General features: G+C 49.9%; 1 protein-coding gene across 9 annotated transcripts in view; it reads left to right on the forward strand.

Moving 5' to 3' along the window:
- The window catches only part of CHD6 (chromodomain helicase DNA binding protein 6), a 253,245-nt gene that overhangs the window by 136,496 nt on the left and 103,355 nt on the right, over positions 1–13,394 (forward strand). For all 9 annotated transcript variants that reach the window (XM_090020474.1, XM_090020470.1, XM_090020475.1 and 6 more), the window contains 2 exons: positions 11,399–11,654; positions 13,116–13,326. In XM_090020474.1, the coding sequence (XP_089876600.1) occupies positions 11,399–11,654; positions 13,116–13,326 (467 nt within the window). The remainder of the gene's footprint in view (positions 1–11,398; positions 11,655–13,115; positions 13,327–13,394) is intronic.

Genomic DNA, 13,394 nt, shown 5'->3' on the forward strand with positions numbered 1-13,394 from the left:
ACAACCCAGTGTCCTAAAGTCAATGTTTCACTTAAATGCAGAGTCCTAAAATCAAAGTCTAACTTTATTAATACAACAAATATTATCTTAGAAGTTTTTATATTCAGAGAGAGAAAAACATTCAGTATAATAATCTCATCCAATCCCAGATGTTACTTTGCCCAACAGAAAAGACAGCCACTCAGTTCCTGGAAGCAAAGGGTATGTCGCGGGCTGGGACAGTCCAAACATGTGTTGAAGGCTGTATGTATGACAACGACAAACTTTCTTCATCTTCACTGCTTTTCTTCAGCTTCACTCCTTTAATAACTCTTTGCTTTCGGATTGGTCTCTCTGCAGTCAGCATACTGTCCATCTTTTATCCTGGCAGTATATGTCTGTGTCTAACGGACCCATCACAAGGACACCTCTGAATTTGACCACCTTCCAGTGTCTTAACTTCGGGCATTGTCCTATGGTCTCCCTTATCACCTTTTATTAATATGTCCAATCCTTTCATCCCTCTGATACAGCTGGTTAGTGCCAAGTTCAGTTATTTGGAGCTACTAACAAGGTCATTGCTATATTATGTTAAAAGAACTTCTCACTGTGATAAAAAAGAAAAGATACAATATAATGAGCACCTATAAGCTCTACAAAAACAACTTAAAGCCAGCTAATAAAAAAAAAAAGTTAATAAGGACAAAACTTAAGCAGTGATTAAATACGGCTAAATATAAACAGTACTATGAAGAGGTGCAACTTCAAAGCATTAAATATAGCAAACTACCTTAATCTCCTTGATGGCTAGGTTCACCTATGCCATCACTGCATGGAAGTCAGTCTGATAGTGAAACTCTGCCCCTGCTGCTCAGGGCCTCTGGGCTGCAACCATTAGCCAAGGTCTTCATGCAGCAAGTGATTATTTCACCCCAGGCTTGCCTGACATCCTGCTTATTGAAGGAGACTGTCATAATATAATCCTTGCAGCCACTGAGCTTGATAGCATTCTAGTCTAATATAGAGCTGTTTCATTTTCCAACACAATAAAACCATGAATACAAGCAATACCATTTGCACAATAAGCAAAAAACCAATAGGATGTAACATTAGATTAAAAAATCCCATACAGTTGTACTCCATCCAATCAAAGTTTACCACTTTGAATGCTGTCCAGCATTTTGGACCTTTTCTAATACTGTCAATACTTCTGTTTTGTTATGTTTAATCTGAACAATGGTTTCTTGATCATATTTCTTAATGATTAGAGTACAGTGTGTAGATCAGGGTGAGACAAAACTTGCTGCAAGGTCTGCCACAAATCCAATCCCAGCTGCAGTGGGGTTATATCCTGATAGAGCCATGGTTTAGCTTAGATAGACTGAACAGTCCACTGGGGTACAAAATACATAAAATCAAAACCACTTACAGCGGTGACCTTTCACAAACTCAGCCAATGCATCTCAGTTATTCTCTGTACCAAACAAACTTTTTGATGCTTCAGTGGTGGTCCTCCCCCTTTCAATGTCATGCCTACTCAGGCAACACTACACCATTGCTTAGTCAAATTTAGCTTTGATTTTAAGCATCTTTTAAACACAGAGGTCCCAGGTTTAGGGAAGCATCAACTCTGTAGGTTCTTGTTTCCTTTAAAACAAAGGGGTAAATGCAGTTTTTCTCACACATCCTGGTATGCTGGTGTTATAAATACTAGCATCTAAATACAAACAAGATACTCTTTATAGCCTTGAAAACACATCATTAGGTGGTTTGCTAAAAATGCACACATTACCTTTTAATAAATGCCATTTTTCTAAACAAATGGAATTTAAACGTAAAACTTTCATATAAATTGCTGCTCTTTGTTTCAAATATTAGAACAACTTTCCAGTCCAAGCTGGATGGAAGTATCCTGGTCTGGGATCCACAAACAAATTAAATTTTTAGAGGGGGCATTACCAACAATTTTTATAATATTTACATGATATTCATATGCATTTAAACTTTTAAGAACTTCAGACAAACAAACAAATAACAAGACAAACAGCACAAAACAGACAAGACAGTCTTTGTTGTAGTAAAGCCATCGCTTAGGTGAGGAAGACACTGTTGATTCTGTTGATGGTAATGAAGCCTCATGGTCTATCAGTCACCTTTGCTAATTTTACACTATGGTTTCTGCAAAAGAAAACAAACACACAAACCTGTCAAGGAAAGCTCCTTGCATTGGAATGTCATTCATATTTACAGGGCTGACGTGCAGTGGCAATGTACACGTCACTGCAAAACACAAAGACAAAAAAACAGGAGGGGCTCAACTCCCATTAGGTTAGTTCAGGTTATGGAATCACTTTTGATACTGTGGCTGGCTTTGCCCAGAGATTCCCCTCCTAGCTCCTTACAGAGGCTGCTTTTTAGTAGTCTGTTTTTTGGACAGTGACAGGCACTCCAAGATGCACTCTGCCACACATCTTCCCTCCTTGGCCTTTACCAAGGGGTCTTCTATCTGGGTATGCTCCCCTTAGCCTTTTCCCATCAAAGGGTAGCCCACAAGACAGTGGGGGACAGGGATTTTAGGCACCCTGTACTCACCTTTTCCTGGGGTGGCAACATGTGGCATGTTGTAGAGACTACCCTGCCACAATAGCTCCACCACATTAACCAGTCCCAGGAAGGTGTAGTTTTCAGGTCTTACCCAGGACCAATCTCCAGGCTCTCCTGCTCTGGTCATCTTCCCTTCTCATGGGCACAGTTTTTCACTTCTGGGTTTCCTGACCCCTCCTCAGCTAGTTGAGATCTCAGACTCCTAATCCTGGCAGTCTTAGCAGTGGCCTCTTTTAAACTTTTGACCTCTTTAGGCCCCGCCTCTGGATTGCCAGACCACTTGGTCTTTCAAGGCTTTCCAGACCCCTTTGGACTACAGGCTCCTGGACCCCTTAGGTCTCCAACTGTGTTACCTGGACTTTGACCCCTCTTTAGGTCCTGGCCATGCTCCTGGGCTGCAGACTTCTCATCGTATCTTTCTTTGTTTTCTCCACTCTGAGCCTCTGGACCCATTTGGTCCCACTTTCTCTTGGTCCCTCCTGGGCCACAAGCCACTGAATGTGCCTTACACACCTTTCAGACTGTAAATCGCTAGCTTTCCAGCAGTTTTTCTGAAGTCCTCACACTTTCTTGAACAGGCCTCTCCTACAATGTATTCTCATTTTCTTAATGCCCAAATCAATCCCAAACATTCCTTTGCACATGGATTAAAGTTCTGTTCAGGTCCTGTTAGGGTTCTTGAGGCATAGGCCACTGGTCTTCACTTTTTTCCTTTCCCTTGCAGTAGGGTAGCACCAATAGCTCTTTCAGTAGTTACCAACTGCAAGGCAAAGCATTTTGTCTCATCTGGGCAAGCCAATGCAGGAGCTTGCACCGGATCCCTTTTTAACCGAATTAAAGTTACTTGTTGTTCTGGGCACCATTTCCACTGTTATCCTTTTTTATCAGTTTAACAAGAGGTTGACTTTTCTCAGTGAACATGGGGATAAAGTCCCATGATAAATTCAGTGTTCCCAACAGTGCATGAAGGAATGATAAGTCTGTTGGAACTGGCAGTTTGCCTATCTGCTCTACTTGCTGCCTATTTGGAGTTCTTCTGTCCTGTCCCAACGTGATTCCTAGGTATTTCACTTCTTTGACTACCAACTGTACCTTAGCTCTATTAACCTTGAATTCTGTTTTTTCAGCTATCTGCAGTACTTCCCCATGTTACTTTTTCTGCTTGCTCTTTATCACCTCCATGTATCAGTATGTCATCTCCATATGACAACACACAACTTCGACTATCCGGAGAAAGTCTGTCCCATATTCTTACCACAAGTGCATGGCATATCTCTGGAGCATTGTGAAATCCTTGGGGTACTTGATTAAAACAATCCTGTTGTCCCCTGAATGTGAATCCAAATTTATACCAGCATTCTTGTGCCAAGGGAACAGCAAAAAATGCATTAGCCAAGAGCAGTACTGAAAACCATTTTGCCCCTCCTGCTAAAATTTCGGGATATTTTGGCACAACAGGAGCTGTGACAGGAGTCATTGCATTCAAAGCTCTGAAGTCTATTGTTAGTCTGCAGGTTTTCCCATCTGCCTTCAGAACAGGTCAAATCAGGGAATTGCAAACGCTAGGCATCTATACTATGCAGCAGGGAGCATGCAGCGGGGGCATTTCCATGCGCTGGACCAGCACAGAGGGATCTGCCCATAGCTGCCTAGCACAGTCCAGGAGGTCTCCGACACAAGTGATGTGCACCGGGACCATCGTCTGGCACACCCAGGGCACCTCCGTCGCTGGCATCTCCAGCTGCGGGTTTTTCAGCAAGGGCTCAGCATGGAGGTCAGCACCCTGGGCGACTATCCTTGGGGACCTGGAGGCTGAGACCAGCTCCCAGGCTCTGAGGAAGTCCTGGCAGAGATCTGGTAACTCCTCCAGGTCCTGCTTGGGGAGGCCCCACAGGTAGAAGAGCTGCCAGTCATATCAGAATCCTCAGAGGGGGCAGAGAAAGGTGCATGTCACCTGGCTACTGGCACCGTAAAGGACCTGAAAGCAGAAGGTGTGGACCTGACTGCAGAGGCAGACTGCAAGGGGAGGCTCAGGAGACCCAGTGCCATCCTGGCCAGAAGAATCCCAGCACCCATCTCTGAAGACTGGCCAGGAGCTCAGGGAGCACGGCCAGGGTGTTGAAACAGTTCCAGAGCCTGGCTAGGATGACTACTGCCCTCCCATGAAGGGAAAGACACTGCAGCAGGCTCGCCCATGCCCACAGCTGCCCAGACACCCTGACCTCCAGCTAGTGTCAGTTCTCCAGCAGGGCGGGGTGACAGGGGAACAAGTAGACCCCCCAGATAGAGCAGTGAGCCCGCACTCCATTGGATGTGCTGGAGCACAAGTGGGAGCTAGCTCACCTGCCACCCATCACCCACCGTCAGGCCAGAGCTCTTGACCCAGGTGGCCTGGGCAGAGGAAGCTGCTGAGTACACAGACTGGCAGGCCTCCACCTGTACCAGGTCACCCAGGTCCTGGATGGCCAGGAGCACCTCGTCAGTGTACATCAACAGGACCACACATGTGGGTGACTCCTTAAGCACCAGCCCCACCATCCACTGGTGCAGGAGGCAGAGGCAGGGCTTGGGGGCAAAGGTGTAGAGCTGTCCTGGCAGTGGGCAGCCTTGATGCACCCCTAGCCTGAACGGGATGGCCTGTGCCAGCGTCTAGTGAGCTTGACCTTACATTCTGTGGAGGCATACAGCACCCGGAGAAAATGCATAAAATGGGAACCGAAGCCAAATACCCTCAGTATGCCTGCAAGGTAACCATGATTACCTTGTCAAATGCTTTCTCCTGGTTGAGGGACAGGAGGGCTAACGAGAGACTGTCCCTGCAAGTGAGCTCGAGGAGGTCCTGGACCAGGTGCAGTTACTGAAGATACACCCTAGAACCGTGTATGTCTGGTTGGGATGAATCATGTCTGCCTGAATGGACCTCAGGTGCAGTGAGAAGGCTTTTTGCTATGACCTTGTAATCCATACAGAGGAGTAAGACTGGGCGCCAATTCCTAAGGTTGTGGGGGTTCCCCTTTTTTGGCAGCAGGGCCAGGATAGCTCTCCTGCATGACAGGAGAAGCTCCCTGTCTCCTTCGGACTCATCCCAGACCCTAGCAAGGTCTAGGCCGAGGATGTCCCAGAAGGCGTGGTAGAACTCTACAGTCAGCCCATTGACACCTGGCACTTTCTTAGCATGCGTCAGACAAAGGGCATCCAAGAGCTCGGCCAGAGGAGGCGAGCCTCCAGTTGGTCCTGGCTGCCTGCTCTGACCAGCAGCAGGCCTTTCCACAGGACCTGGCAGTGTTGGACCTGGAGAGAAGAGCTCTGTGTAGAAGACTCTCGCCCTTTCTCGCATCTTACCTGGGTCTGTGAAGTGGGTGCCATTGCCCTCCAGGAGGCAGGCAGTGTATTTCTTAGTGCTTCTCCAGGGTATAGAAGAAGCAGGAGCCATGGTCCATCTCCCAAAGGAGCTAGACGCACAAATGGATGAATGCGTCTTGGCCATGGCAGTTGTCCAGAGCTCGAAGCTCTACCTGTCTCTCTTGACACTCCTCAGAGAGACTGGTTGTCTGAGTCAGTACCAGCGTCTTTCCAGTTCCAACATTTCCCTGTTGAGCTGTTCTCTAGCTGCCTCCTGCTCCTGGGTGTGCCCCTAGGTGTAACTGCAACAGTACTGGCTGATGCACAGCTACATTACGTCCCACCATCTACAGGCCGAGGGAAAGGCTGTCTGCCAGAACTCCTGGAAGGCAGCCACAAAGCCCACATCAGCCAGAAGGCTGTTGTTGAAGTGCCAGTAAGCCAGCCCCAGACGTGGCTTGGGCTGCAGCGTGAGCCGAGTGTACACGAGGTGGTGGTTGTGGAAGGGGGCTGGCCCAGTGCCAGAGGCATGGACTCAGGCGGTGTACAATATGGGCATGTAGATTTCATCCAACTGGGAGTAGCAAGCCTGCTCCTCCTCCACCTTGACAAAGGTGTATGTGGTGGTGTTGTCATGGTGGTGAGCACCATAGATGTCCACCAGGGAGTGGTCTGAGATGATCTCCCTGAGGATGCCCCAGAATGCTGGGGTCAGATGACCCCAGCAAGGTATCTATCTAGCCTCCTCTTAAAGACCCCCAGGGTAGGAGCAAGGACCACTTTCCTTGGTTCCAGATCCTAGCTGCCCTGACTGAAGTAGTGCCTCTTGATATCCAGCCTGAATCTGCTCTCTGTCAGCTTATAGCCGTTGTTCCTTGTTACTCCCGGTAGTGCTCGGGGGAACAGGGACTCTCCCATTGCCTGCTTGTCTCCCTTGGCCATTTTATAGATGGCCACCAGATCCCTTCTCAGCCTTCTCTTGTGGAGGCTGAACAGGTTCAGTTCCCATAGCCTGTCCTCATAGGACCTGCCTTGCTGCCCTCCTCTGGACCCTCTCCATGTTGTCCACATCCCTCCTGAAATGTGGTACCCAGAACTGGACACAGTACTCCAACTGGGGCCTGACCGAGGTTGCATAAAGGGGGAGGACCACCTCCTTGGACCTGCTCGTGATGCATCTGTGGATGCATGACAAGGTGTGGTTAGCCTTTCTGACTGCATACCCACATTGGTGGCCCATGTTCATCTTTGAGTCAATAATGACTCCAAGATCCTTTTCTGCCTCTGTGCTGGCGAGAGGGGAGTTCCCCAGGCTGTAGGTGTGCTGCTGGTTCTTCCTCCCCAGGTGCATCACCTTGAACTTGTCAGTGTTGAAACCCATTCTATTCTCATCTGCCCACCCCTGTAACCTGTCCAGATCTGATTGCAGCTTGTCCCTCCCCTCTAGCGTGCCCACCTCCCCACAGATCTTCGTGTCATCTGCGAATTCGAATAAAGTGCAATTCACCCCCTCATCCAAGTCGCTGACGAAGATGTTGAACAGTGCAGGCCCACAGACCGAGCCCTGTGGAACCCCACTGCCCACATCCCTCCAGGTTGAAAAAGACCCTTCCACCACCACTCTCTGGGTATGGCCCTCCAGCCAATTGGCAACCCATCTGACCATGTAGGGATCAACACCACAGTCGCCTAATTTTTTTTTATGAGAATTGGGTGAGAGACAGTGTCGAAGGCTTTTCTGAAGTCCAGAAAGGCTACATCCACCTCAACGCCTGTGTCCAGGGATTTAGTGACCTAATCATAGAAGGCCACCAGGTTGGTCTGACAGGACCTGCCTCTGATGATCCCATGTTGGTTGCCCCTAAGCAAACACTCCCCTGCTGGTCCCTTGCAGATGTGCTCCTGGATAATTTTCTAGAAGAGCTTCCCCAGGACCGAGGTAAGACTAACAGGCCTATAGTTTCCTGGGTTCTCCCTCCTCCCTTTTTTGAAAATGGGGACCACATTGGCCCTCTTCCAGTCCTCTGGCACCTTGCCAGAGCACCATGAATGCTTGTAAAGCTGTGCCAGGGGACCCACAATGACCTCTGCTAATTCTCTCAGCACTCTGGGGTGGAGATTGTCAGGACCTGCTGATTTGGACACATCCAGTCCCACCAGGAGGTCCGTGACTAGGTCCACTCCGACCCTTGGCCTGCCTGTGCCTCCTCTGGGACCGTTGGGGATCATGATGTGGGGGATGACCTGGTCCCTGCTCAGAAAAATGGAGGCAAAGAAGTTGTTTAATAAGTTAGCTTTGACATCTGGTGCGACCACCAGACTTCCTAGCGTGTCCTGCAGAGGCCTTACGTTACCCAGAACCTTCTTTTTACCACCTATGTATTTAAAAAAGGACTTCATAGTTGACTCCAAGATAAACATGAGTTGTCAGTGTGCCAAAGTGATCAATGAGGCTAACCACACTTTATCATGCATTAGCAGATGCATGATGAACAGGTTCAGGAAGGTGATACTTCCCCTCTATGCGGCACTGGTCAGGCCGCAGTTGGAGTACTGCCCCCAGTTTTGGGCGCTGCACTTGAGGGATGTGGAGAATCTTGAGAGGGTTCAAAGGAGAACCACTTGTATGGTCAGAGGCCTGCAGGCCAAGGCCCTACAAAGAGAGACTGAGGGACCTAGATCGAGAGGTGACCTTGTGACTGCCTATAAATTCATCAGGGGAGGGCAGCAGGGAATAGGAAATGTTATATTTACTAGGGCATCCCCTGGTGTTACTACGAACAATGGCCACAAATTGATGGAGCACAGATTTAGATTGGACATTAGGAAAAACATCTTCACAGTAAGGTTTGCCAGAATCTGCAGTGGGCTTCCAAGGGAGGTGGTGCTCTCTCCTACCTTGGGGTCTTCAAGAGGAGACTGGACAAGCACCTAGGTGGTAGTAACAGCTATCTTTTTCATTTTTGCTGGGGGTGGGATTCTTGGCACAACTCAGGAGATGGTAGGAATGCTAATAATGTCAGCCCCCCTTTTGGATAGTGGGGAGGGGCCCCCTCCATGTCTGAGGACTCAAGCTGCGCCTGGGGCTTGCACTTGGCCTAGGTGGCCAATCACTGTCTGTATGCGGATCAGCACCCACCCAGCCTCGGGGTGGTTCGGGGAGGGGTCATTTTGGGGTGCTGGTGGTGGTATGCGGCTAGGAAGGGGTAATGATAGTGGTGGGGCGATGGGGGCTAGCATGCCCCCCTCGCCACCCTCCCCTGCCTGCACCCCCTGCTGATGGACCTCTCTGGCTGAGGTGCAGGGTCCCCTGAGTTTGTGGGGGGGGGGGTAGATCCTGGGGCTGGGATGCCAGAGGTGGCAGTGGCACCCCTCTCCTTGGCAGGAGCCTGTGATGTCCCCCATGGCTACCTAATTGGGCACTCCTGGTGATGGTGTTTCCAGGTGCCTGGCACGGGAAACACCTCCCCTCCCCTCTGTGTAGTGGATGTGGATGGGGGACCCCTAGAAGGGAACTGTGAAGGTCCCCCCTGCCTCCACCCCAGCTATGAGCTGGATGGTGACTTGGCAGTGGAAGGACTGAATGTGGCAGAGGCTGGGGTCCTGACACCCCAGCAGGAAGGTGAAGACTGGGAATAGGACCCTCCCCAAGCCCTGTAGAAAGGGCATAAGGGCCCAGTTGGGGATGCAGAGTGGGATGGGGCTGAGGACCACATGGGGCTCGTGCAGGACATACTTACCCCCCACTAAAAAGCCCCTTCTCCACTGCCTCCTGTGCAGTGTCCTCCTTGGCAAGAATACAACCTTGCAGTAGTAACTGGAGGGCTGCCACCATCTTTGGGGCCCCCACTGCCTGAGCGAGTGCACGCACATAGTTCTCAAAATAGTGGCGGTTCAATCTCAGGCATGTCACTTTGCACCCTGTTGTGCCTGGTGATGTTGGGTAGGGGGCCCTCGATTGCCTGAGGTGTTGTGGGCAGAGGTGGTGGAGGGCCCAGGCTCTGAGGCTACAGGTTTCCCTGCAGCTACCTGAGTGTAGCTCCAGCTGGGCTGAGCAACTGGGCTTACAGAGCTGGGAGAAGGCTGAGTGGACAGGGTGCCTGCTAAAGAGGTGCTGCTGGTCCTTGCAGAAGTTGGCAATTTGGTCTTTTTTGCAAGCCCTTTACCCTTTCCACCCCCAGTGGAGAAGGACAAACCCTTGCCTTTTCTCCTGCCCTAGTTGGATATGGGCAGTCCTGTGGTCTCTGGGGGAGAGTGGCCAGGAGGAGGCCCCTGGCCCTGTGGGGTTTCCCCTGGCTCATTGGCAGCCCCCTCAGGGGACTCTTGTCCTGCCATTGGAGGTTTGGTGGGAAAGGGTCAGTTGGGGTGTATGAAAGGGAACCATGAGGTCCACCTCTGCCTGGGGGGAGAAAAGTGGCTTGATGCAGGGGGGTCCAGGGAGCCTCCTCCAGCTGCATGAGGTGGAGGCTGTGGAAGGGTGGTGTGCATGTGAGGGGCTGGGGCTGGGGCTGGGGCCAGGGTCAGGGCTGGGGGAACAGAAAAAACACACATAGGGACACACACGGGGAGGAGGAAGCATGCTGCTAGCTTACTTACCTGTACACAAACATGGGGAGAGGGGGACTGGAGCACAGGACTCACCTCAGGAAGACAAATACAGGGCTCCTGCTGCAGCAGCTAGCAAGCAGGTAGCAGGTGGTGGTGGAGGGGCCCCACTGGTGTTGTGAAGTCCCCTCTGGCTGCAGGTGGCAGCAGGTGGTGGTTGGTAGTGGTGAGGGTTCCCTCTGAGAGGGGAGGGGGCTTGTAGGTCCTGAAGAAGCAGTGGTGGTGGTGTTGGGGAGAGCAGGAGCCTGCAGCAGCTTCTCAGGCTCCTGCTGCTCCCTGCCCAGCTCCAGCAGCAGCCAGGGGAAGTGGTGCTCAGAGGCTGCTGGACAAGAGGTACCTATGGTCTGACCCAGTAAATGGCAATTCTTTTGTTCTTACATGGGGCAGGAGCTGGTTAGGCACTGGGCACTGAAAAGGCAAAAATAAACTCTCAAATGAGGTTTTATTTTGCAGTGTGACCTGTAAACACAGCCCTTGCTCAGCAAGCTGTCTCCTGGTGAGACTTGGAGTACTCACTCCTGTTAGTAACTCTGCTTTGGAGAAATACTCAGGTCTCTTCTTCTGTATCTTCAGCAAAAGTGCCTACAAGTTCCAACCTATAGGCCAGTGTGTCACACACCAACCCCACAGGGTTGGCTGTCTGGCTGTCAGACCCAGGAGAGTTATAAGGCAGGTAGCTAGAGAGATGTTCTCATTGGTTGCCAGTAAAGCATTTTTCCTTGGCATATCTGCAAGTCAGTAAGTATAGAATCCCAGCACACAGTCCCCAGCCTGTGAACGCTTTGTATTTGTCTGCTTGACCTTCAGTGTCCAGCATGCACTCACAGGTTAGGGTGGGGCAATGAGTCTTTGTGCTTGTTCTGGGCAGGTGAAAAAGCTGCAGTCAATCCTGAAGCCCATGATGCTGCGACGGTTGAAGGATGATGTGGAAAAAAACCTGGCACCCAAGCAGGAGACTATCATAGAGGTGGAGCTGACCAACATCCAGAAGAAATACTATCGGGCCATCTTGGAGAAGAACTTTTCCTTCCTGTCCAAGGGTGCTAACCAACACAACATGCCCAACCTCATCAACACAATGATGGAGCTACGCAAGTGCTGCAACCACCCGTACCTCATCAATGGTGAGAAGTAGGTCATGGGGATAGAGTATATGGCATACCAATGTGCCTAGCTCCTCTGGAAACTTCACAGGCACTGGAACAACCCATGCATTATTAATAGTGAGGGGCAGGGCATGGGGGTAGGCTGGGCTAGAGTTCAGGGGTGCCTATACTCACACACCCAAGCTCATTAGCACCGTGATACAGGGGTGATGAATCATAAATAAGAGAACTGGAAAGGACCTCTGAAGGTCATCTAGTCAGACTCCCTGGTCGAGGCAGGTTTATATCAGACAAATGTTTGTTTAACTTGTACTTAAGTGCAGAATTTTTGCAGCATCTCTAGGTATAATCTGCATAAGTATTTAACCACCCTGAAAGTTAGAAAGTTATTCCCAGTATCTAAACTAAATCTCCTATGTTGCAGTTTAAGTGCATTACTTAAGGAGTTACCCGAGTGCTGCAACCACCCATACCAGATCAGTGATGGGGCTGTGCTCAGGCCAAGGACTTTTTCTCAGCTCTCTATTCTGGGAACTGGCCCTATTTCTCCCTACATCTGACTATTCACCAGCTTTAGAGATCACCTTATTTAGGAATTGGGCCTTGCTCTTTAGTAGCTAATACTTCTGTGCATTCAGCTTCTGCAGGATGCTGCTTAACTTGCCCATTGCTAATCATCTGCTCTTGGCTGTGATGGGATGAACAGTTGCTGGTGGTAAATAATTTGTGTTCAGGGGAAATCTAGATTGGCTGTTTTGCTTGTCAGTTTCTTATAGTGCATTTATTGTAGGGTGAAGGTGCCTCAGAGTGCCGTAAAATTAGAATATCTATACTACAGGTCCCCTTGTGGATGGGTTTCCCTTTTTCTCTCAAAAGCTAAGCAGGGCCATGCTGGCACTGGATTTGGATGGGAGATCTCCAATCCAGGGGATCCCCAGAGATGATTTGGTTAGGAATGAATCAGTGCTGGTTTGGGCATAATGTGAATGGGTGCTGGCAACCTGTGACAGAGCTGTAAGACAGGCCTGGCCAGATCATGCTCAGATTCTCCTGCAGGATTATTTATATGAAATGGAATGCAAATCACCTTGCTCTGCATCCATGGCTGACAACCTCAGCAGAGAGGCTTGGACTGAAAGAAGCACAGAGATGTGAGGCCTCTTCTTCCTCACTCCTCTTTGGGTGCAGGCCCTATGGATCAGAGGGTAAATTGCCATGAGATTCCCTTTCTTTTACAAACACTGGTTCTTCTTAATTTGTCCCTTACCTAGTGGCCTTGCTCCCTACACCATTACAGAGCTGTGTGTCTTGCCACCTATCCCTTGTGCATCATGGCTGAGTGATATTAATGCCTCGGACATGACTCACTGGGTCATGTTATCATACAGTTTTGAGGGTTGGGAGCCATGTTGCCATTGCCAGTAGAAAGCAGAGCAAGGGTAGGTGTTCCAGGGGCTAACTTTCCATCTTGCTTTGCAGGTGCAGAAGAGAAAATCCTGGAAGATTTCCGTAAAACACACAGTTCAGATGCACCAGACTTCCAGCTGCAGGCAATGATCCAGGCAGCTGGCAAGCTGGTACTGATTGACAAACTGCTCCCCAGACTAATTGCTGGTGGACACAAGGTGCTGATCTTCTCCCAGATGGTGCGCTGCCTTGACATTCTGGAGGACTATCTAATCCAGAGGCGGTTAGTACAGCCCAGAGTTGCCTTTAGCTCAACTCGGTCTCCACATCCCCGCTGTACTTCAGACCAAG

Source organism: Crocodylus siamensis, chromosome 10 (genome assembly GCF_052110815.1).
Source record: "Crocodylus siamensis isolate JL-2025a chromosome 10, ASM5211081v1, whole genome shotgun sequence".
Classification (NCBI taxonomy): domain Eukaryota; kingdom Metazoa; phylum Chordata; order Crocodylia; family Crocodylidae; genus Crocodylus; species Crocodylus siamensis.